At 36.1% G+C, this 26,086-nt stretch overlaps 1 protein-coding gene and 1 pseudogene across 1 annotated transcript in view; one reads left to right on the top strand and one right to left on the bottom strand.

Annotated features, from left to right (window-relative positions):
- The window catches only part of Xrn2 (5'-3' exoribonuclease 2), a 77,797-nt gene that overhangs the window by 21,016 nt on the left and 30,695 nt on the right, over positions 1 to 26,086 (top strand). Inside the window, exons 10-22 of the mRNA XM_090351918.1 lie at positions 3,991 to 4,065; positions 4,152 to 4,285; positions 4,386 to 4,443; positions 4,526 to 4,633; positions 8,356 to 8,400; positions 10,045 to 10,176; positions 14,533 to 14,651; positions 16,189 to 16,324; positions 18,960 to 19,067; positions 19,146 to 19,235; positions 19,940 to 20,012; positions 24,051 to 24,134; positions 25,288 to 25,385. Of these exons, the coding sequence (XP_090208044.1) occupies positions 3,991 to 4,065; positions 4,152 to 4,285; positions 4,386 to 4,443; positions 4,526 to 4,633; positions 8,356 to 8,400; positions 10,045 to 10,176; positions 14,533 to 14,651; positions 16,189 to 16,324; positions 18,960 to 19,067; positions 19,146 to 19,235; positions 19,940 to 20,012; positions 24,051 to 24,134; positions 25,288 to 25,385 (1,260 nt within the window). The remainder of the gene's footprint in view (positions 1 to 3,990; positions 4,066 to 4,151; positions 4,286 to 4,385; positions 4,444 to 4,525; positions 4,634 to 8,355; positions 8,401 to 10,044; positions 10,177 to 14,532; positions 14,652 to 16,188; positions 16,325 to 18,959; positions 19,068 to 19,145; positions 19,236 to 19,939; positions 20,013 to 24,050; positions 24,135 to 25,287; positions 25,386 to 26,086) is intronic.
- LOC150050127 (U6 spliceosomal RNA) lies at positions 12,553 to 12,647 on the bottom strand (annotated as a pseudogene).

Genomic DNA, 26,086 nt, shown 5'->3' with positions numbered 1-26,086 from the left:
GTATTGGTGAGAATAGGATATTGAAGTTGTCTATTACTGTTGAGATCTGTCAGTGTGTGTATGTTAATTACTGTTTCCTCTTGCTAGATTTTCCCTTTATTAATATGAAGTGACCTTTGTCTCTTCTGACTAGTTTCAGTTTAAAATCTGTTTTGTCAAATATAAGTATAAAGTATAACTACTTCAGGGTCTCTTAGGTTGGATTTTTTTTGGGGGGGGGGTCCTTTAAGCCTTTTTCAGTGAATTGTGTTTCTTATAGACAGCAAATAATGAGATCTTTTTAATCCAACTTACTGTTTTATGTCTTTTTTTTTCTTTTAACCAGTTCTTAGGCTTGAACTCAGGGCCTGGGCACTGTCCTTGGACACTTTTTGCTTAAGGCTAGTGCTCTGCCACTTGAGCCACAGCACAACTTCTGGCCTTTTCTGCGTATGTGGTACCAAGGAATTGAACCCAGGGCCCCGTGCATGCTAGGAGAGCATTCTTCCACTCGGCTGCCCTCCTGGCCCTGTTTTACATCTTTTTGTCTTGTGTGTGCTGATTGTGGAGCTTGATTTCGGGACCTGGTGCTGTTCCTGAGCTTTTTTTTTTTTTTCCTCAGTAAGTGCTCTACCACTTGAGCCACATTTCCGCTTCTCTCTTTTTGGTGGTTAATTCTTGGCTGAGTTTGAACCTTGATCCTTAGATCTAAAGCTGCACCAGTGTGTTTATATCTGTAGATCAGAAAGTTGAGACTAGTAAAAAGTGTGTTCTATTTCCTGTCATTTTATTGTTTTTTTGATGTTTACCTTTTGCCTATTCTTCTCTTACTACTTTATAATTGTCTAGTGGGATTTACTCTTTCCTGTTTTAATTTTCTGTGTAGTTTTTGTAGCATTATTTGCAGTTGAGTTGTAGTCAAATTCTTTTAACTTTTTCATGGAAGGTTATTATTCTTCAATTATGAAGAATAGCATCACTGGCTACACTAATCTAGATTGTCATTGCATTTAAAGTTTGTGTTAAATGTACTGTTACTCTAGCAAGTTTGCCATTGTATGTGAAAATTACTTTTGCTTTGTAGCTTTTAATCTTCCATATATTTAGTATTTTAACTGAAAATCTTTTGCTTTGTAGCTTTTAATATTTAGTATTTTAACTAATATGTGTCTATGTATATATATACATATAAATATATGTATGTATGTATATATGTATATATGTATAGGGTATTTCTTCTCTAACTTTGTCTATTTGAATTCCGTAAGCCACCTCCACCTGGATAACCATCTCTTTCTCAAGGTTGGGTAAAATTTCTGCTATTTATTGAATAGGTTACCTATGCCTTTACTTTTGTATCTCTTCTTATATCCATGAGTTGTTGGTTTGGTCTTTTTTGATAGTGTTTCAGATCTTTTTGTTGGTTGTGGGGCTGAACTCCGGGCCTGGGAACTGTCCCTGAGCTTTTTGTGCTCAAAGTTAATGCTTTGAAGCATAGCATCATTTCTGGTTTTGTGGTAGTTAATCATAGACTTTCCTGCCCAGAGAGAACTTTCCTGCTCAAGCTGGCTTTGAACTATGATCCTGAGATCTCAGCCTTCTGAATAGCTAGGATTGTAGGTGTGAGCCACCAGCACCTGGCACCAGAGATCTTACAATGTTCTTTCCATCTGTTTCATTTTCAATCCTGATCATCTTGTTCAGTCTATTAGTTACTCTTTTGATTGAATTTTTTATTTATACTTGAGCAAAAAGTCAGGATTTTTATATTTTTAGAATTCTCTTTTCATAATCTGCATTGTCTTCTTTGAGCTCAGTTACCTGTTCATTTGTATCTTCTTTGAATTCTCTCAGCTGCTTATATCATCTTCTCATGATAATGATGATGATGATGATTTGCCAGTCCTGGGGCTTGAACTTGGGGCTTGAGCATGGTCCTTGGGCTTTCTCAAGGCCAGCGCTCTACCACATGAGCCAAAGCACCACTTCAGCTTTTTAAATGTATGTGGTACCAAGGAATTGAACCCTGGTCTCCATGCATGCTAGGCAAGCACTTACCTCTAGGCCAAACTCCCAGCCCCTAATTTATTATTCTTGCCACTTAAAAAAAAAAAAGTAATTTCTTCTTTTTTATCAAGTCTGATGTGGAGCTCTTGACTTTTGAGTGAGACAGATTGTCTCTTTTACTCATGAGTCTTGTGATTTTTTTCCCCCCTGATATTTATACATCTGGGGCCTAGAATTTAGCCAGAGGTTTCATTCTTTTGTCTTTTTAGTTACTGATTTCTCAACAAGTGCTTGTTTTCCCTTTAGTAAATTGGAAATGTGTGTCTCAATAGTCAAGCATTCAGTTTCATTGCTGAAGGCACTATTCAGTCTTCTTTTCCACCCAGGGTGACAAAACATGGCCGTAAAAGCTATTGCAGTTAAGAAACTACAATCTTGTTTTTGTGGCAATCTGTAAAGAATAGTCACCACTACGGTTTTGGTATTGTTAGATGAACATAAAAGCAAAGGTGTATCTTTGTGATCTAGAAAGATCTTCCTTGGTTAAGCAGAGTGGCTGGCACTGGGAGAAAATAATAAGTAATACAAGTGTTATACAGGGAACAGAAGGGTGGCAGCTAAGCTTAATAGAAAGAGGTTACTGAGAAGTAGAGTGAGATAACTCAAAAAGATCTATAATCCTGTGTTCAGGGTGTATCAGGGAAGGAGAGAAGAAAAAAGTTGAACATGCACTTGTAATACAAAATAAAACAAAAACAGAAAACAAATAGGGTTCTGACCTATCCAGCTGTCAACATGTGGAGCCAGAGGGTAGTCCCTGTAAATAAATTACTTAATAACCCTCAGGCTAAATACTTTGTTGCAGCTCTGGACTGAGATGAGGGGCATCCCTCCTGGCCACTTCGATAACTCTAGCAACTGAATCTTTAGCATCCCAATTGCCTTTAATGGCACCTCTGACAAACATTTTGATTTGCAACTCTTTTCTCCACTTCCACAGTCACTGGAGAAGCTTCCATGGTTACCATATACTCTTAACTCTGCTGCATGGCTAACCTGGGAGTCTTGTGCTTCTTTTACCGGTCTTTGCCAGTCATCCTGAGCAGTTACCTCTGGTGCCTAAGCTGACAATGTAGTTTCTCACACTTTAAACTTCTCTGCTGGGTCCTATTAGATAATCTCTTTTTTCTCAACCACCTCTCATGACCCAGACTCTGGCATGGTAGCATTAGACTCTTTGAGCAATGGTTGCTCCTAATTCTGAGCTCCCTGGAGAAACTCAGTTTTGAACAATAGACATTCCCTAAAGATGATGTCCTAATAGTACTCTCTGAGGTAGTGGGTATGGCAAAATGCCTTTATTATTCACAAGGTTAGCCTTCCATAGTAGAAGTAATAGCTGTTTCACAAATCCCAGTACTGGGATTAAGGCTGTGGGATATGTGAACTATTTCTGAAGATAGAATTGGCATTCTGTTGCTAGGAGCATCTGTATTACCTTGCAATGGAGTCTTCAGCCTTCTCTGTCCCTCTGGGACAGCCTTGGCTTAGAACACCTTGCTGCTTTTTGTTTGCTGGCTTTGTTTCTTTATAGTGTTTTGCCTTCCCACCAACTCCTTTGTGGTTCTTGGTTTTGTTCTTTTTTTATTTCTCTCTTCAGATTCTTGTCTCTTTTGTGCTACCAGAGTCTTTGGTTTTCAGGTTTTAAATGGATGTAAAAACATAATAAAACATGGAAAAAAATGTATTAGAGACCATATGTGTACAATAAAGGCTAAAATATTTTCTATTTGGCCCTTTGGGTTGGAACTTCGTGCTGCATTGGGCCAGGTAGTAAGTTTAATAATACCTTGTCTAAGTATGATTTAGTTTATGGGTAATTTTTATTTAAAAATCGTGGGCTTCTTATAATTAAAATGGATCTTTTTTAGAAAAAGATTTAAAGTATTGCTTGCCTTTCTTAACAAACGTACAAATGTTTAATCGCCACTCTCATTCTTGCAGCATGATGAACTTGCAGATAGTCTTCCTTGTGCAGAAGGAGAGTTTATCTTCCTCCGGCTGAATGTTCTCCGTGAGGTATGTATCAACAGCTACTGGAAACTGACATGTTAAATAGAGTATCTTTTGAAAGCTTTAATGGCAGCATTCTTTCTCGATTATAGTATTTGGAAAGAGAACTGACCATGGCCAGCCTGCCATTCACATTTGATGTGGAAAGAAGCATTGATGACTGGGTGTTCATGTGCTTCTTTGTGGGAAATGACTTCCTCCCTCACTTGCCATCGTTAGAGATTAGGTATGTATATTCATGTGGTTTTATTTTCTAACTACTATTTTAGCCTTCTTGACTTTACAAAATCTATTGGTCCTAATGTGCGTTTGTCTCCTGGTGACAGGGAAGGTGCAATTGACCGTTTGGTTAACATATACAAAAACGTGGTGCACAAAACTGGGGTGAGTTTCCTCTTGAATGATTTTAAAACAGATGTGTTTGCTTTCTAAGAAGATCATTTTACATGTATTTTATCATTTACAGGGTTACCTTACAGAAAGTGGTTATGTCAATCTGCAGAGAGTACAGATGATCATGTTAGCAGTTGGTGAAGTTGAGGATAGCATTTTTAAAAAGAGAAAGGATGATGAGGTAAAGTGTTTCTATTGCAGTAGCTACAATTGCTCCTGTCTCTAATAGGCTGTGATGATCCTGTGATTGTTCTTTTAACCTCTTTGGGTGTCTTGTACTATCATAATATATCAGCAGTAATGTAATCGTGAGCATCAGTGTTTTGATTGCTTTCTTTAGTATTTGGTAGTCTTCTATGACTGCAAGAGTTTTCATTATAAAATTTTAATTATAGGCCTAACTTTGCCTGGGATAGTGAATGTTTAGAATAGGTATTCTAAACCCAGTTTTCAACAATTATAATAGTTTCACTTCATCTAGTGCCATTTATATTTAAAAAAAAAAAAAGCAAGCTGGGTACTAGTTCCTTATTCCTGTAATCCTAGCTACTCAAGAAGATGAGATCTGGGGCCAGGAGCTTTGCTTAGTGGTAGAGTGCTTGCCTAGTATGCACAATTCCTCAGTACCATATGCATAGAAAAAGCTGAAAGTGGTGTTGTGGCTCAAATGGTAGGACTCTAGCCTTGAGAAAAAAAAAGATGAGATCTGAGGATCAAGTTCAAAGCCAGCCCAGTCAGGAATGTCTGTGAGAGTCTTATTTCCAGTTAACCACCAAAAAGTTAGAAGTAGAACTGTGGCTCAAGTAATAAAATGATAGCTTTAAGAAAAAGCTAAGGAGCAGTGTGTAGGGCCTAAGTTCAAGCCTAGCACTAGCACCCAAAAAAAAAGCATATGTGTACTTACTGTATGGTACATGTTAGAATAGTTCTTATATGTGGCTTTAGCAGACTCTATCATTTAGTATGATTAATACTTAACACTAGAGTAAAATGCATAGAATTTGATAGCTACCTAGTGATTCAGATTTCATTAATAGTTTCTAGTTGACCTGGTAAAGAGGATATTTTAAAGCGTTGATTTTGTTATAAGTGTGCTGAAAGTTATATACTATCCTTCCACATGGCTGGACATCAGGGAAAACCTTCAGAAATTCAGTGTTAAAGAAGTGTGTCTATGGCTTTTAACAGATTTCCAAAGGAGTTCATAGGTTTAAAAAAAAGATGAAAGATCAGTGAGGTCCAAGAGGTCCAAGCTAGGAGTATGCTGTTCTGCTATATCCCTTAGATATACTTAGTAGGTCAGCAAATATGGATTTAGAAGGAGAGTACAGGAATATCTGTTACTAAAATTGAACATTTAGCTGTATGCCAGCGGCTTAAAACTGTAAGCCTTGCTACTCCGGAGGCTGAGATCTAAGGATCACTGTTCAAAGCTAGTCCAGGCAGGAAAGTTTGTGAGACTCATCTCCAATTAACCACCAGAAAGCCAGAAGTAGAGCTGTGGCTTAAAGTGGTAGAGTACTAGCCTTGAGCAAAAGAGCTCAGGACTAGTGACCAGGCCCTAAATTCAAACCCCATGATAGAAAAACAAAAGCATTTAGGCCAGAAATGTGATGGTGCTAATTAGCATTGATTTTTTTTTAACTTACAAATGCTTATTTAATGTGAGCCAGTCACAATTCTGAGTGTTAATAATATAGCAACAAAAACTAAACAAACATTTTTGTCCTTTTGGAGCTTACATGAATAATATATAGTAACCAAGTAAATTGTATTATAATATGATAGAGAAGATGGTAGATGAAGATAAAAAGCAGATGAAGAAATATGTGGGAAGGTAGTAATGGAGAGGTTGCAATTCTAGAAAAGTTGACAAGAGAAGCCCTCACTGACAGCTGACTATGCCATGCAAGACTTAAAAGCACTTGAGACTAAGGGACTAGCCAATGCCAAGTCAGTGTAGCAGGAGCAGAGGAAGCAAGGGGAAACTAATAAAGATAAGGTCAGAAAGACGTTAGAAATCCAGGTCTGGTGGCATCCTTCAGATCATTCTAAGAACCTTAGCTTTTATTAGTGCATTAGTAAAAATTTTAAGTAGAAAAGTGACAAGACTAGCTTTGAGCAAAGTGTCCAAGGACAATGCCCAGGCCCTGAGTTCAAGCCCCAGGACTGGCCAAAAGAGAGAAAAGAAAAAAGATGCTGAGATCTGACATTATAAAAAGATCTTGTCAGTTAACTATGTTAACTAGCTATACTGTAGAGGCAAAATCAGAAGTGAGCCTGGAGATGAGGAGGCTTTTACATTGTAACCCAGTTTAGAAAGTGGTACTGGAGGTGATAAGAGGTAGATTCTGAGTATTTTCGCTTGTTTTTTTTAGAGATACTGGGCTTTGAACTGAGGTAGCACTCTCCACTTGTGCTATGCCTCAGGTCCTTCAGTGTACTTTGAAAGTAGAACCAAGGGAATTGGCAAATGGATTGTGAATGTGAGAGAAAGGAATGTATCAAGAATGACTCCACAGGGAGGTTTGAAGCATGGCTCCATAGAGCAACAGTGAGCAAAAGGATCAGGAACTGAGTTCAAGTTCCAGTCTTGGACAAAAAAAAAAAAAGAATGGCTCCATGGCATTTTCTGAGTGACCTTTATGAGAAGGACTTGGAGTGAAAGGAGTAAAAGCATGTGCAGGAATTCCATTTGGGACATGTTAAGTTTAAAATAAACCAGATGGAGATGTTGATTGGGGAGAAGTCCTGTTAGAGTTATCAGCATAGAAGGATAAGTTACTTAAGCGTCACTTTAGAGATATACCCTTATGTATTTAGTGCTTAACTCCTCTCTTGGCGGGAAGTACCATTCTCAGATGTCATTAAGATGCTACATTGCAGTTGACAAGCCTGACTTGCAAAACAGAAAGGCAATTGATAGCCATGCTTGCCATACCTATTAGCCCCCTGTTAGGCCTCTATGTAAGTCCTGGCATTTTAGAAGTCCTTTCAAAACAGTGATACCTAGGAAAAATTGAGGATGAGCATATGAAGCCTTGCAGTGGCCCAGTGTGCATATGGGTGAACCCCAAGTTAAAACCTTGGGTACCCTCTGATCTGAACTGAGAGGAAGAGAATCAACATGGAGCAGACTTTTTTTGTGGGTCATGGGGCTTGAAGTTGGCCTGGGTGCTGTCCCTGAGCTCTTCAGCTCAAGGCTAACGGCCTACCCACTTCCCTTTTTGTAGACATTAATTGGAGATAAGAGTCTCAGGTCCTTTTGTGCCTGGGCTGGCTTTGAACTTTGATCCTCAGATCTCAGCTTCTTGAGTAGATAGGATTACAGGCTTAAGCCACCATGCCTGGCTGGACCAGACATTTTTGTGTATTAAATTGTCCCAGAGTAAGCAGTGCATACTGAATTTCTCTTATCCATTAGTGAATTTTTTGGAAGTTAAGAGTTAGTATTTGCATATTTCTTTTTTTTTCTTTTGTGACATTCAATGCTATAGAGTTGGGAACTGCTAAGCACTTAATAATGTAACAGTCTCTTTTACAGATCTTCATAAAATGGTAATCTGATGTAATTACACTTAGCTAAAACTTGATTGTTTTCTTATTTATATCTTCTCCACTTTTGCACCTTCTTCTGTCCAGGGCTCTTTCACTTTCCTGAAATGTCAAAAAAATTAAAATTTATGAGGAACAATTGTATCTAACATTTCTTTCTGTTGATCTAAAGTCTTAGCAACACTTTGATTATATAGTTTATTTCATAGTTTAATTATATACATAAACTTTTTGGATCTTCCTTTAAAACTTAAAAAAAAAATGGCCTTCTGAATCATTCCTGGTAATGTTTAACTCTGACATTTTTGTGTAATTATTTGACAGACTATGTGGATTTTATACTTTTAGGACAGTTTTAGAAGACGACAGAGAGAAAAAAGAAAAAGGATGAAGGTGAGTTTTTAATATGAAATTGGCTATTAGTTTACAGTTTTTGAAAAAAGTATTCATCACAATAACTTTATTCCTTTATTACTTTGGGAGAGAAAATTGCTTTCCGTTTTTAAAGAAGTCCGATCTCAGTGTGGAATTGGGATATGCTTGATGGACAGGAGATGGGAAGCTGTGATTATTTAACTATTACATTTATTTACAATAGGTTTTTGTTTTGTAATGAAAGTAATCAACTCTAAATCCTCTTGAAAGTTATTAGTCTTTTTTTATTCCGACGTTTTTGTCATTTATATCTTCCTAGAACACAGTACTCTAAAACTGTTGTTTCCCTGCTCTGAAATCATTCACAACCCAGTTCTACCTTAGTTTGGCTTTCCAGGAACTGTACTGTGGTCTGATTCTAGCTGTGCACTTCAGATCCCCTTCCCCTCCTGCTCCTGTTTGTCTTCTCAATTTGCCCTATCAGTGCTGATTCAAAAAGTATTAAGTGTTGCTGGCTTGGGTACTGATGGCTCATACCTATAATACTAGCTACTCAAGAGGCTGAGTGAGATCTGAGGATCACAGTTCAAAGCCAGATTGAGCAGAAGTCTTCGAGGCTCATCTCCAATTAACCACTAAAATAGCTGGAAGTGGAGCTGTGACTCAAGTGGTAATACACCCCTAGCTTTGAACAAAAAAGCTCATGGACAGCACTCAGGCCCTGAGATTAAACTCCAGTACTGGCACACACAAAAAAGTATATCCTTCACTTGGTACCATTCACAAAGTCATGGAATTAGGGACTGACTTTTGTTATGTTTTATTGGAGTTGAACAACTTCAGGAAACTGGAAGAGAAAAGTAGAGTTTTTAAAAATTGTTGCGTGTAGGTTTAATGCCACTTACATTACATATTACTATTATGATTATTTTCTTTCAGTCAGCATCTATTTTACTAGTCATCCATGAAATACTACTTTTTACATGTACTTAAATATCTCATTAATTTGCTTTAAATCTTAGTAAGGTGATAGGCATCAGTATAAGTCACACTTGACTTTAAAAAATCTTATTTTTAAAATTTTTATTAAAAATCTTTATTCTTATTTATTTTGCCAGTCTTGGAGCTTGAACTCAGGGCCTGAATACTGTCCTTGGGCTTTCTCAAAGCTAATGCTCTATCACTTGAGCCACAGCACTACTTCTGGCTTTTCTATATATGTGGTACTGAGTAATTGAACCCCAGTCTTTGTTCATGCTAGGCAAGTATTCTACCACTAGGCCACACTCCAGGCCCCAAATGTTTATTCTTATATTATTTCCTTTGCTTATAATTCTGTTGAGTGTTTTCTAAAATTTTAAGTAGACATTGGATTAGCTAATGAAACAAATTGACACTATGTGCTACAACAGTGTATAATATGTACTTTTAAGCCAGAATTAAGTATTATAGACTGTTGTTTGCAGAATATAAATAGCCATCAACTCAAACTGCAGATAACTCTGTAGTGTTAATGGAAATCCATTTGGTCTTTTATAGTAGTTCAATGATTAAGGGGTTAGGGTTGGGGGGAGAACGCTGTTATTTCATTGTCCTTGTTTTTTGCCACCTGTGTTGTTCTGATTTAATTTTAATTTCTTTAATTATTCCCATTTATGTCAGAGAGATCAACCAGCTTTTACTCCTAGTGGAATATTAACCCCTCATGCCTTGGGTGCAAGAAATTCACCAGGTTCTCAAGTAGCCAGTAATCCAAGACAAGCAGCCTATGAAATGAGGATGCAGAATAACTCTGTAAGTGACTCACTTTTGTGTGGCATTGAAGAGTGATAAATACAGGATTCTTCTTGGAGTTGTTTGTCTCAATTTTATCACTTAACCTAAGGCTGATGGCCCATTTTTTTTTTTTTTTCTTCTAGTCCTGGGGCTTGAACTTACCGTCTGAATCCTGTCCTTGGGCTTTTTCCTCAAGGCTGCTGCCCTACCTCTTTTGAGCTACAGCACCACTGAGGAATTGAACCCAGGTCTTTGTGCATGCTAGGCAAGCACTCTACCACTAAGCCAAACTCCCAACCCCCTGAGGCTGTTTTGGTTTTTTGTTTTGTTTTGTTTTGCCAGTTTGTGGAGCTTGAACTTAGGGCCTGAGCACTGTCCTTGGACTTTTTCCTCAAGGCTAGAGCTCTACCCTTGGGCCACAGCACCACTTCTGGCTTTTTTCTATGTATGTGGTGCTGAGGAAATGAACCCAGGTCTTTGTGCATGCTAGACAAGCACTCTACCACTAGGCCAAACTCCTGGCCCCTCCCCTGAGGCTGTTTTATGAGCTTTTTTCTTTAATTTTTACTTTATTAAAATCTATCTTTTGATGTAAAAGAAAAGCATGGGATAATTGATGTATATGAATATAAACCGTACCGCAGTGTTCAAGTAATGCAAATATGACTTTTCCTCTACCCTAAAGAACTGGGGAGTGCAGGATATTAGAAGCATGACTGAGATGTCTAAGAGTCAAACTTAAGGGAAGAGAAAAAGGCAAAGCTTGGTCCTTTATTTCTTCATCCTAAAGATCATTTATGAACATTTTTTTTTTTTTTTTTTTGGTCACTTGTGGGAGTTGAACTCTGGGCCCGGGCATTGTCCCTGAGATCCTCAGCTCAAGGCTAGTGCTCTATCCCTTGAGCCACAGGACCACTTCCAGTTTTCTGGTGGTTAATTGGAGAGAAGAATCTCATGAACTTTAGTGCCCAGGATGGCTTTGAACCAAGATCCTTAGCTCTCAGCCTCCTGAGTAGCTAGTATTGCAGGTATGAGCCACTGTGCCCAGCTTACTTATGAATATTTTCAAAATGTTGTTTCTTAGATTCTCAAATGCATATATTACATCTTAAGCCCTAACTGTACAATTCAGACATACTATTTTATGATTCAAACTCTAGTTACTTCCTGTTTGTAAGTTCAGGAACTGAGTGGATTTACTGTATGTATCCCTCCTTGCCTTATAATCCACTCTACGGGCAAAAAAAAAAAAAAAAGTCCACCCACTCTGCTGTCCTTAGTCTATGTAGCAACTGCCATGAACTCAGAGTGAGGGAAGAGACCATGAACTGTGAACTGATAGTAGAGGAAAGAAGTTGAAATATTGTAGATACTTTTGTTATGAAATATCAGGAAATTACATGTTCGGATATTTTAATGTTATTACTCTGTAATTTTTCTGTTGATTCATGCATCCCTTATTACAAAAGGAAACTACATGTGAAATTTTTGGTTTATTGGAAGATTGATCTAGCTTGTATTGATATTAATTTACACCTATACACTTCAGGATTTGTAGTTTTCAAAGTGAAACTTCGTATCTTCTGAGGGAAGCAGCCTGGGTTTCTGTTGTATTCATTGATTTAGAGGTTTTTGTTCTCTTGTATAACTAATAAGTAGGACATTGTAAATCAAGAAAACAGATTGAAGTCAAAGCTGAGTAGAATATAAGTTCTTATCTACCATTTGAAATTATATGATTACATTCCTGTAGAGATCTGAGAGTTGCTGAGATCCCCAAATAGTATTTTTATCTTAATCTCAAAGAGGCCCTCAGACATAAAATTTGACAGTTTTATGTGCTTTGAGATGGATTTCAATGCTATATTCAGGCTCCATGAGACTTGATCCATAGAGCTACTCTATTGATCCATGTCTCCTGTGGAAGAAGGAATGGGGAGATTAGTAATTAGGTTGCTTACTCTATTTTGTTTTATCCATTCTTAACAATTATTTCTATAGAGACAGATACTGAATTAGCATTTAGAGACTGGCTTTTTCACTTTTAGAATATTCCAAGCTTAAAGAATTCATGATACCAAATTGTCAAGTCTTTAAAGGAAGTCTGTAAAGTTACAGGTTTTAGAGTTGGTTTTTGTTGTTGTTGGGGTGTGTGTGTGTGTGTGTGTGTGTGTGTGTGTGTGTGTGTGTGTGTGTGGTTTTTTTGGTTGTTGCTGTTTTTTCCCCCCAGCCTGTTGGTTATAGTGGGTAGACTTTAATATCTAATACTTAATACTTGACAGTATTGTTAATACTATCTGATAGGTATTTTATTTCCTCATACATGAAGCTTCAAATATTGCATTGTAAATTGTGGTATTATTATCGCGGAGGCTATCCTTTGTTTGCTTGGTTTTCAATACAGAATACTTCACAATTTTGTATGTCATTTTTGCTCAGGAGCCATACAGATCTTCCCTGTTATCCTAGTTTTAGTATATGTGCTACACATATGCTTTGGAGGAGGTAGATGCCTGCATAGCAGTTCAAAATCCATTACAGCCAGAAAAAAAAATGTTTTAAATTTGTGTGAATATAGTATGTTCAGAAATGCATATACTTACTGGTAGAAGCAGACGAGCACATATTTAGCATTAAGTGATAAACAGCTTATATTCTTAAAAGTTCACTGTTGTTCATCTTTAGTGTATTTCATTTGGTACTGAGGATTAAATTCAAGTCCTTGTACATATTGTTTTTTTACATTGAAAGATAGGAAGAATCAGCCTGGGGAAGTATTATGACTTTTCTATGTAGTCGATAAGAATGCCACATTTATAATTAAATACAAGTGTATTAATAAATAGTGATAATTCACTGTCTTACCCAAACCATATGTGTTAGACAAGCAGCATATGGCTTAATAATTTATGACATGTACTATTTCATTTAATCCTTAAAATAATCTGTATAGAGATAAAACATTGCTGTCACCATCTTCAGAGAAGGCTAAATTGTCTAGAGCCATACATCAAATAAAGATAAAACTTGGCACTACAAATTCAGTTCTGTGTGACTAAAAATACCTGTCTCATTTTCAAAGTACATAAGTACTTGCTTGCACTAATTTTTTCTTTTTCTTTGCTTTTTTTTTTTTTTTGTGGATCATAGGGCTTGAACTCAGCCTTGGTGCTATGCCTGAGCTCTTCAGCTCAAGGCTACCACCCTACCCCTGGGCCTAGGCATTGTCCCTGAGCTCTTCAGTGCCAGGCTACCGCCCTACCCTTGAGCCAAACCCCACTTGCCATGTTTTCTAGGGGTTAATAGGAGATAAGAGTCTCAAGTCCTTTTGTGCCCAGGCTGGCTTTGAACCTTGACCCTCAGATTTCAGCTTCCTGAGTAGCTAGGAGTGGCTAATTATTTCTTTTAATTAGTGTGTGTGTGTGTGTGTGTGTGTTTTTTTGCCAGTCCTGGATTTAAAGTCAGGGTCTGAGCACTGTCTATGTGAAGTATAGCATTACTTGGATTTCACTATTCTGGGCTTAAGATATGAAGTGTCTCCTCATTAACGTTTTAGAGTACTGTTAAAATAATTCTCAATTTTGAGATAATTCAGTTTGCTTGAGTTTTTTAATATGTTGTCAATAATAGAATGAAAACTTTACTGTAAACATGTTTTTGCCATTTCCATTTTTGTTCATTTAACTTAAAGTTGCAGAATGCTCTCTTTTAATTTTTTAAATTAAATATAAAAATATTTAAGACCTTATTGTTGAATTAATTGAATTTGGCCCAAAAAGAAACTAATACTGAATTTAATGTGGCATCCAAGTATTAGTAATGCTAATAAAAAATGTGCTTTTTTTCAAATAAAAACTAAGGTGACTAATAATATTATGCATTGAATTTTACTTAACAATTATTGGGCAGAATCGCACTACTTTCTAGACTCGTTGTACTAGGTTGAACCCTTAATGTTGAATAACATTCTTACTAAATATAACATTGACTATTTCCTGTTGTTGTTTTTTTGGTATGTTACATATATGTGTATGTTTTTCTTCTTAGGACTTTACTTTTTTCTTTTTTACGAATTTTGCTGTGAAAATGATTACCAAAGGAAAATAATCCAAGTGCTGTACCTTGAGCTATTTTTCTCTTAATTGTGTTAATTCCTTGAGTTTAAGCATATGACACTCTTTTGTATTACTCTTGGAGAGGAGGTTAGAATTGGACAAGATCAGTTTATACTTTCTAAATATATTTACTATATCTAATTAATAACGACTTTTTAAAATGTGTGCCTGTGAAGCATAGTAGATAATGCCAATTGGATGTGTCTTCTTGTGTAAAATGAGTAATGAAATCCTTCTGTAATATCATAATTGTCTGCAGAGTCCTTCAGTATCTCCTAATACAAGTTTCACATCTGATGGCTCCCCATCTCCAATAGGAGGAATTAAGAGAAAAGCAGAAGACAGTGACAGTGAACCGGAGCCAGAGGATAACGTCAGGTAAAACTATTTTTTAGGAGCACTTTTAGCAAATTGCTGAAATAAATGTAGTCTAATTAATGCTGTTTAGCTTAGAGCAGCAGTGCCTTAAGACTCACACCTGTGATCTTTTTATCCATCAGTAATTAATGTGGAGAGTTAGAATAGTCAGTAAATTCCAGTGAGATGTATAAGCTATAGCTGTTAGCCCCCAAGTATCTAGATTAGCATGCATGCAGGTTTTCATCTTCCAAGCCACATTGTCCTCTGAGACCAGGCCCTGGATCACGATGCTAGACACGAGGCATTTAGCTCTGAAGATGTGATCTGAATGTTACTGTTTGGAGATTAAATTTTCAAGCTGCTTAGCTAGAAAGTTGTTTCACTTGGACAGTAATGCAGTTTACTTTAATCTTCTCAACTGAAAAGGCTTTTCCCCACAGTAAAATATACACAAAACTAATTCTCATCATTGTTTTGTTAAAACTACAAACTTGAGTATGCACAGTTTTATTTCATGAGTGGGATTTCCTCTTAGCTGTATATTTGAAATTCATAATAGATAATTAAAGTGATCCAGAATTATAAAATATTATTAACACCTTTCCTGTAACTAAGACCAGGTTTGAACTCTCAATGCAAAATACTAAATTTTAGCTTGCTAAAATTTTAGGAATTGCTCACAATGGTGCATACCTGTAATCCTAGAATTTTAGGAGACAGGATTGAGAGTTGGAGGCCAATGTGTGTTACAGGACTCAGCAGTAGAATGGTTGCTTAGCACCTGCCAGCCTCTGGATTTTATCTCAACCTTGCAAAAAAAAAAAAAAAAAACAAAGAGTTGAGAGAAAAATGATATGAATGAGTTCTAAATGCTAGAATTAGAGGTCTGCATGCACTGCCATGGTCAGCTATAAAAAGTAGTTTTAAAGTTATTGGATAATGAAAAAAAAGAAAGAAAAAGAAAAACACATGTAAAATGGTATTAAAATTTTGAGCACAGTGTGTCATGGGGCTTGAACTTGGCCTGAGCGCTGTCCCTGAGCTCTTCAGCTCAAAGCTACCACCCTATTCCTGGGCCTACACATTATTCCTGAGGTCTTTAGCACCAGGCTGTCACTCTCTACCCCTTGAGCCACAGCACTACTTCTGGTTTTTTAGTGGTTAATTGAAGATAAGCGTCCCACGGTCTTTTGTGCCTGGGCTGGTTTTGAACCGAGATCCTCAGATCTCAGCCTCCTGAGTAGCTAGGATTATAGTCGTGAACCACTGTGCCCCGCACAAGCATTCTTGTGCATACCTCATAAGAGGTTTTTCTTTCTTAAAATCCAGTTTTGTAACAGACTTGTCAGAATCGGTATTTGGATTTTTTTCATATTTTGACTGTCTTAAATAAATCCTACGAAAATAGACTCTTAGAAATAAATTACATGACTATATTAACTTCACATTTCTCCTTGATATTAAGTATAACTTGATTTGAGATATAAATCGGTAAAAAAATCTTAATATTGCAAGTGTATTAATTAAACATAAACTGGTTTTACCTGCTTATTAGGTTATGGGAGGCTGGTTGGAAGCAACGGTACTACAAGAACAAATTTGATGTTGATGCAGCTGATGAAAAATTTCGACGTAAGGTTGTACAGTCTTATGTTGAAGGTCTTTGCTGGGTTCTTCGATATTATTATCAGGTACAAAAATATATTGCCTAAATATAAAGCTAATCGTTTTAGAATTATAGTGATTTCTATAGTTACATCTAATACTGAATGTTCTGAAATAAAATTCAGGGCCTGGGCTCTGTCTCTTATGGTATTTTTTGCTGATGTCTGGTGCTCTACCACTTGAGCTACAGCTCCACTTCTGGCTTGTTGCTGGTTAATTTGTAAAAAGAATCTTACGGAGTTGTGTTTTTTGTTTGTTTGTTTGTTTGTTTGTTTTGCCAGTCCTGGGCTTGAGCTCAGGGCCTGAGCACTGTCGTTGGACTTTCTCAAGGCTAGAGCTCTACCACTTGAGCCTCAGCACCACTTCCGGCTTTTTTTTCTATGTATGTGGTACCGAGGAATCAAACCCCGGTCTTCGTGCATGCTAGGCAAGCACTCTGCCACTAGGCCAAACTCCCAGCCCTCTTACGGAGCTTTTTTCCTTAGCTGACTTCAAAGCGCAATCTCAGCCTCCTGAGTAGTTAAGATTACAAGTAAACCACCAGTGCCTGACCCAGCTTCATTTTTTTAAAAAGCTTTCTATTTTGGTCATATATATATATATATTTTTTTTTTTTTTTGGCTAGTCCTGGGCTTAAGCCCAGGGTCTGAGCACTGTCCTTGGACTTCGTCAACTCTAGAGCTCTACCACTTGAGCCACAGCACCATTTCTGGCTTTTTTCTATTTATGTGGGACCAAGGAATTGAACCCAGGTCTTAGTGCATGCTAGGCAGACACTCTACCACTAGGCCAAACTCCTGGCCCTAAGTTTTGTTCGTTTATTGCCATTGCGCACATACAGCTGCCATAATACTTGAAAAGGCTTGGATGCATAAAAAAAAGTTAGTTTTTGCTGTGTTGAGGATTTTCAGTATCAGGTAGTATGGTTGGCTGTACTTTGTATTTAAGATAACTAAATTTTAGTGGTTCTATTTTTTTATTAAAGAATTTATTAACATTGATTTTTATATCATATTTCAAATATCATGTTTAACAAATAAGTATTCAAGAAGGGAATCTGTATATACAATCACTGGCACTTATATTTTAGAACATAATTAAAATTAAACTGAGGGTTTGTGTGTCATAGATTCATATTAATCTATGTAATAAAACATTGTGTCTATAGAGTATATAGCCCATCATAGATTTTTATGTCTATGTAGTTATGTTTATAACTACAGATTTAAACAGATTTTAAGATAATTTGGGTGATTGATTGTTCCTACAGTTAAAGGACAAAGCCTGGAATGTATCAATGAGAATCTAAAAGGGATTTAAAGGATAGTATCCCTTTCATAATTCAGTAATATTACATATAGTATCACAAAAAGTGAATTCTAACTGAAGTGATTTTGTGTTTAATTGAGATGTCAGATTGCTGAGAAAATAGATAGATATATTAAGGATCGTAACAGTCAGTAATACCTGTTTCCATGCTCAAAGAGCAAACCAAATTAAGTTTGGTGTGACCTAGGAGTTGATGAAGTTAATAAATACAAAATAAATTTAGTCCACCGCATACTGACTGTGTACTATTCTGTTCGCAAATTTCACTTCTACTTACAAGATTTTAATGTATTAGGCACAGAGTCAAAATACTTTTCAGACAAGTCTTTATTACGAATATAGTCTGTTTTTTTGTTGTGGTAGTGATGATGGGTTTTTTGTTTTTGTTATTTTTGTGTTTGCTTTTTGTTGTTGTTGTTCAGGTCTTGGGGCTTGAACTTGGGGCCTGGGCCCTGTCCCTGAGCCTTTTTGCTCAAGGCTTGTGCTCTACCACTTGAGCCACAGCTCCACTTGCAACTTTGTGGTGCTTAATTGGAGATAAGTGTCTTGGACTTTCCTGCCTGGGCTGGCTTCCAACTGTGATCCTCATATCTCAGCCTCCTGAGTAGCTAGGATTACAGGTATGAGCCACCAGAACTCAGGTGTGGTTGGGTTTTATTGGTACTGGAGTTTAAACTCAGGGTCTTGAGTTTTCCAGGCAGATGCTCTACCACTTGAAGTTGGTAACTCTTTTTGCCTTAATTTTTTGTAATATTTTACTTTGATGCTAGCCTTGTAGTTGCGATGAGAGAAATGTATCACCATGCCCAGCTTTTTTTTATTGCTTGAGATGGGGTCTCACTGTCAAGTTCTCCCAGTCTCTGCCTTCTGTGTAGCTAGTATTATAGGGGTGAGCCACCACACTTGGCCACTTAAGGTTTATTTAGGCAAGAGAAAATTGTGTGAAAATATAATGAAGCTTCATAAAATGAAATGTTTGGCTAATACTCAACTACTAGTCTACTGGTAGCTCCAATTACCCTTTTGCGCTTGGTTTTATTTCATGATGGGTAGCTTAGACTTAGAAAGAATAGTCATCAAATATAAATCTTCACCAAATTGTGTTTGTGAGTATAATAAACTTGATGCTAAGCTTCTGATGATTAAAGATGTTTTACAAGTATTTTAAAGTTAATGATATGAATGAGCCAAAGCTAAGACTTAGTCAAAATAATTTTAAGAACTCATAGATATTTTTATAAATAGAATATTACAGGTTAATATTCTAGTATTTTTTTCATTGTGCCTATCATTGACATAGATTTTTATTCATGCTGTTTTTAATGATTGTAGGGCTGTGCTTCCTGGAAGTGGTACTACCCATTCCATTATGCACCATTTGCTTCAGACTTCGAAGGTATTGCAGACATGTCTTCTGATTTTGAGAAGGGAACAAAACCGGTAAGCTTTATTAGAGTTGATGGAATTTTGGACTAGATAATGGTTTGGAGCCTTTACTTTTTTCTATCTCGCACACAGTTTAAACCACTGGAACAACTTATGGGAGTCTTTCCAGCTGCAAGTGGTAATTTTCTACCTCCATCTTGGCGGAAGCTTATGAGTGATCCCGTGAGTGTTTTAGTATTTTGAACATATTGATAACTAAGTTTTGTCATATATTTGACTACATTAGCCAATAATTGTTTTGCATCTCATAATTTAAAATTTAAAGTACAGAAACAAAATATTTAGGTTTTTGTGTACATTTTTACATGCTTTTAAAAAAAATCCTTGAGTTCTTATCTACTAAATTTTTTTTTTTTTTAATTTTTAAGCCTACTTGTTAGGTAGTTTTTAGTACTAGGATTTGAACTCATGGCTTCAAGTATATTTAGGCAGGTACTCTACTACTTGAACTCATCCCTAGTCCTCCCTGTCCTTCCTTCCTTGAAGTAAGATCTCGATTTTTCCCCTGATCTGACCTAAATCTTCCTAATTACACCTGGAATTATAAACATATTCTACCACACCTGGCTTGTTTGTTCCATTGGAAGTTAACTTTTTGTCCTGGGTAACCATAGTCCTTTTCATCTGTATTTACCACATAGATAACATTACAGCTGTGAGCTGCTACACTTAGCCTCTGTTCATCTTTTAAACAATATTGTTAATTTTGCTTTGCTCTGCCTACAATTAATGATCCTGTACCTTAATATTTTTAAATGATGTTTACCTCATTTCCTCATCAGGATTGATTAATTAAATAAAACTCAAATCATGTAACAGCGATGTGCCTGATGTTTTGATTCTTTATACTTTTCTTCTTAATGTAGGATTCAAGTATAATTGACTTCTACCCTGAAGATTTTGCTATCGATTTGAATGGGAAGAAATACGCTTGGCAAGGTAAAATTTAGACATCACTCTTTTTTTCTTTAAACACTTTAGCAAAAATGTTTAGTATGAATTACTTCATACAAAATGAATTCAGGAAATGAGTAATTTCTGAATTGTGCATAAAATGTATATTCATCCCACCTATAATTAGTAATCCTACCTGATTAATAATAGTTTTAATAGTAACATTCTGATTAACAGTAATTTGAATTCAAAGACCTTAGTAATTACTAGTTTTGTCTCCTTTGTAATTAATTTCTGACGTTTTATTCTATTCAATCAGTAGTTTGTATAACCTTTCAAAGTTCTTGAAAAAGAAACATATTAGTTTCCATATGGAAATTTACTTTTACCCTATGGAAATTTGTGGAAAATGTACTGAAATTCATATTTAAATATTTGGAATTAGCCATTGCTTTTTCTTAATTTCTCAAAGGAATAGATTTGTATAAGATTAATACTAGATTTAAGGTATTACTAAACAAATGAATTACAAGCAGTTGTAATTACAAAGCAATTGAATGGCAAACATGATACATATCCCATCTACTGAGCCAGTAGGCCAGCTTTTGTTTCACTCCATAACTTTCAGCAGTCATTTCAGATTTTTGCATTTTAACCTGTTCTTTCTCCATGTTTTTTTCAGGATAATAAACACATTTGTTGAACTACCATTTCACTTTTTTTGTTGTCTATTCCCTATAATGTGGTTATACCATCCAATAACATGATTTAAAGAGAATCATGAGGAAGGGGGACATAACTATTTTAAAATCTGAAGCATTATTATTTAGGAGATTTCAGAGTTGACTTGGTTTGCATAGTGGCATTAATACCATACAGGCTTAATGCATCAGTGATGGGAATAAATCTCACTGGTTGAATTATGTAAGGTATGCCTGTTTTGGTTGTATGTAAAAAGCTTGGAGTTTCACCTTTTGATGGAGCTCTCTGGAATAATTTTGATTAAAACAGAGAAGAGGCATAAAGAATGAGGAATAGTAAAATAAAAATACTAATGAATAAATGAATAAATGCATTTATATATTTGTTAAGTAAACAATTAAAGGCTGGGGGGAGGGAAACAGGGACAAAAACATGAGAAGAGGTATCAATGTGGGAGAAGTAATGCACCTACTACCTGATGAATGTAACTGTAACCCCTATACATTAACCCAACAATTTAAAAAAAAGAGAATCCCTTCCTTAGAACTTGGGGGGAAAAAAGTCCTTGCCTTGATTTATTAAATAAGTATATAAACGCACACAAGTTGCTAGCTGTGTTATTGAAGGCTATGTCATTTAAATCACTGACACGTATTTTCAATATGGAAAACAAAGTAGTATCCTTGCCAACACATTTGTAATTTTCTGTTTAATAGTCATCCCAATAGTTATGAAATTGTAACATGATAGTTTTATGTGCATTTCCTTAGTGATTACTGATACTGAGAATAGTTTCATGTACTTACCATTTACATATATCTTCAGAGATTGTTCTTTGTCATTTTTTAATTGGGTTGTTTGATTTTTAGTTGTTGCATGGCAGAAGTTGATTTGTTTGTGTGTCTGTGTGAGTGCTAGCAATTGAATCTAGGACCTCACATATGCTAAGCAAGTGTGCCATTACTGCTATATCCACAGCCTGTAGCAGTTCTTCATTTAATCTAAATAGTAATACCTTTATAGATACACGATTTGCATATATTTTCTCCTATTCTGTGTGTTGTCTTTACCCCCTGCTTTAATATCCATTGATACACAAGTTTTTAAATTGAAGAAATCTACTCATTTTGCCTGTGTCTTTGATGTCATATCCAAGAAATCATTGCCATGTCCACTGTCATGAAGCTTACCCCAGTTTTCTTTCCTCCCTTCCCCTTTTCTTTCTCCCCTTTCCTCTGTCTTTAATTTTTTTTTTTTTTTTTTTTTTTTGGCCAGTCCTGGGCTTGAGCTCAGGGCCTGAGCACTGTCCTTGGACTTTTCTCAAGGCTAGAGCTCTACCACTTGAGCCTCAGCACCACTTCCAGCTTTTTTTTCTATATGTGGTACCGAGGAATCGAACCTGGGTCTTCATGCATGCTAGGCAAGCACTTTAACCACTAGGCCAAACTCCCGGCCCCTCTCTGTCTTTAATTTTAAGTTTCACTCTTACATTTAGATCTTTGATCTCTTTGAGATTTTTGTGGGGCTTTTTTTGGCGAGGATGAGGTGGTGCTGGAGTTTGAACTTTGCTTGTTAAGCAGTCTAAGTTTTTGTTTTTGTGCAATGTAAGGATCCAGCTTCATTGTTCATCTAAATATCTAGTTTTCTCAGCATCAGTTATTGAAAAGATCTTTTCATCTTAAATAGTCTTAGCATTCATGTTGAAATTATATACATGAGCATTTATTTCTGTTCTGTCTGTTCTATTGTGTTTATGTGTCATCTTCATACCCGAACTATACTGCTTTAATTATTGAAGTTTTAGTAAATGATGTTTAAAATTCTATCTTCCTGTTTTATTCTTGTTGTGTCTATTTGGTGGTCCCCTGAGAGTCATATACATTTCTGGATAGGTTTAAGTTTTCACCTTTAATATTTTTGCAGTGTATAATTACTATATTAATATTTTCACCAAAGGTCCCTGGCAAGAGAATTTTTTTTTTAGGTAAAATCAAATACTATTAGGAAATAGTTATTCCATACATAGTTTTACAACTTAGAAGAAGTAATGGTAATTATAGTAATTAGTTCATGCCTATGTTGAATATCTCTTGCAATTATAGGAAGATAAAATATTGCTCAATACTTTTTTATGTTTTTGAATGTATGTATTTACCAACATTATACATAAACAGCAATATTGTGGTTTTGTAAAATTTGTCTAGTATGGGGCCGGGAGTTTGGCCTAGTGGTAGAGTGCTTGCCTAGCATGCATGAAGACCTGGGTTTGATTCCTCAGTACCACATACATAGAAAAAAAAGCCAGAAGTGGTGCTGAGGCTCAAGTGGTAGAGCTCCAGCCTTGAGAAAGTCCAAGGACGGTGCTCACACCCTGAGCTCAAGCCCAGGACTGGCAAAAAAAAAAAATTTTTGTGTAGTGTATATAGTACAGTAATTGCTATATATTTTACAAATAGAGAATATAAGTAATTTTTATCATAGTCATATATTGGCAGGCTCAGATTCTGAGCCCAAAGAGTCTTGATGACTCTACAGCTCACATTTGAAGGACTTCTTACTTGAACATAACCCCTATGTGGGTTGTCTTGGGGTGATTAAGAGAACTAAATGAGGTAATGTCAAATTATTTAACTCTGCTTAGCATTTATCTTTATTGTTTACCAGTTTTACTTAGCCAGACTACACTTTTGCTATATAAGAGCAATGTCTAGATAACTTGTTTTTCTAGTAATAGATGTTGCATTAGTGATAAGCTTCTCTGATAATGATAGGATCTTAAAGTAATGTTCTTAATTGTAACATATTGTTGATCATTTTCAGCCTCTGTATGAACAGCCTCTTCCTATTCTGTTCCCTACAGGAAGTCTTCCCTACAGGAAGTCTCTTAGCTTTTCTATGTCAACTACTTGATTGGCTTTAAAATATAAATAGAATAAACTGTGGAATTTTAGGTCTAGAAGTCATCTTTCATAGAGTATAGTTGAGTAGAATTTGAGTATTTATTTGAATTACTCTCATTTTTCAAAAAAGAAAACCAGCTATCACAAAAGCACACATCCAGTCAAACACTCAGAAGATTAGTTGGCTTGAAAGCATCTTAACAAGTAAGGAGAGAACGTAGATTGCTATTCAGGTGTCTACTTGTTCTTTTCACTCAACTGTTCTATTGAAGAGACTCAGAAACCAAAATGAGCCATATGAAGTATGAGAAATGTGAATTCTGCTACTACATACAAAATAGTTGAATCTGTGTTTTGGCTAAATTAGGAAATGGAGTTGAGTTCCAGAGTGCCTTGATAATCTAGAAAATATGCCTATGTAGACCAATGTAAGTTGGAATGAGATGCTTATGGAGTGATTTGTGTTGGTTGGTCTCCCCAGGTGTTGCTCTGCTACCATTTGTGGATGAGCGAAGGCTGCGTGCTGCCTTAGAAGAGGTGTACCCAGATCTCACTCCAGAAGAGAGTAAGAGTTACACTGCTACTTGTTCAGAGCTGTCTGTGTAATATAGACTTTACATTTTTGTATAAAATCAAACATTTTTACAAAGTACCCAGAGATGCATGCTGGTGGTAATCATAGCTATTCAAAAGACTGAGATCTGAGGATCTACACTATTGAAGCCAGCTGGGCAGGAACATGTCTGAAACTCTTATCTTCAGTTAGCTAGCAAAAGGCCAGAAGTGCATCTGTGGTTCAACTAGTGGAAGGCCAGCTTTGAGTGAACAAGCTAAAAGAGAGCACATTGGCCCTGAATTCAAGCCCCAATACCAGTACACACATGCAAAAAATTTCCCCCATATGTCAGATTTCCCATGGAGGTATAAATCATTAATTTTTCTTTTTCTGATATATATTAACTTTTATTAATCATATATAAATTGAGTAGTAGTTGAATTATTTAAAATGTTTTTAAATGTAACAGGAATATCCTTGGTTCTAATCCATTCTTACATGATAGTTTGCACACAAAGCTCTTATCTGTTGGGAAGATACTACTAATTTACTCAATTTGCCTTTCCCCCATCATTGTCTGCCTAATAATAGCTTTACTTGAAGCATTAAGATGAAACAAGCCATTTGCCTTTAGAATACTGACTTGAAACATAACTTCCAAAATAAATGGGATTTTATAATTAATTCTGACAATATAAATATATATTAGGTGGGGAAGGAAATTGTAAAGCTGATTTTTGCTGAAAATTTTATTTAGTAATTGTAAGAAACTATCAGTTATGTGTAGAATAATCCTTATCACTGGATGATAGTTTGTATTTCCTCAGGAATACTTACATATTTCTAATACCACATAATTGAACACTTTATGAATTGGACAACTTGAGAGTATAGCCTAGTGGTAGAGTGCTTGCCTAGCATGCATGAAGCCTTGGGTTCGAGTCCTCAGTACCACATACACAGAAAAAGCTAGAAGTGGTACTGTGGCTCAAATCGCAGAGCACTAGATAGCCCTGAAAAGTGTCCAATGCCCAGGCCCTCAGTTCAAGCCCGGGACCAGCACTCTCCAAAAAAAAAAAAGAATCTTCCATATCCAATAGATGTCTAAGAAATACAATTGGCTTGATGTGTGGTATTAATCTTTTTCTTATTCTATCCTCAGACAGAAGAAACAGCCTGGGAGGTGATGTCTTGTTTGTGGGGAAACATCACCCACTTCACGACTTTATTTCAGAGCTGTACCAGACAGGTTCCTCAGAGGTATTGTATATAATGTGCTAAAAAAAATATATTAAGAACTCATTTTTTAAAACTTTTAGTAGAATTCTGTTATTTGAAGTGAATTTATGATATTATTACAGAACCATGTAATCTACTCATACAGAAATTCTTCAGCCAGTAAGTAATATTACAGCATATCTCCCTTACGGGGTACTGGTGTTTCACATTTGTAACCCTAGTTATGCAGGAGACTGAGATCTGAGGATTGTGGTTCAAAGCTAGTCTGGGCATAAAAGTTTGTGAGACTCATTATCTAAACTGTTAATCAGAGAAAACAAGAAGCACTCTGGCTCCAGTGGTAGAGTGCTAGCCTTGAGCACAAAGAAGCTCAGGGACAACATCAGGCACTGAGTTCAAACCCCTAGATGGGCAAGAAAATAAATAAATAAAAGTAAAAGCATATTTCACCTATTCCACTATTCTAATTACTGTCTTTTAGCCACTAGTAACCTTTCTACTACCTTCTTCGTTAGAAGTTATCTTTTCTTGGTACCATATTTAAATGAAATCAAACAATATTTGTACTTCTATGTCTATCTGATTTATTTCACTTATTTTTTAAGATTCATCTGTGGTGTAGCATGCACAAACATGGCATTTCTTTTTATGGCTGAATAAAAATTGTTGATATGTAAATACCACAATTTGTTTATCCAGTTATCTGTTGATAACTGGTTATT

This window comes from Megascapheus bottae, chromosome 18 (assembly GCF_031878675.1).
Source record: "Megascapheus bottae isolate mThoBot1 chromosome 18, mThoBot2.hap1, whole genome shotgun sequence".
Lineage (NCBI taxonomy): Eukaryota > Metazoa > Chordata > Mammalia > Rodentia > Geomyidae > Megascapheus > Megascapheus bottae.
The sequence above is the reverse complement of the archived record's forward strand: the minus strand, read 5'-3'. Positions and strand labels throughout refer to the sequence as shown.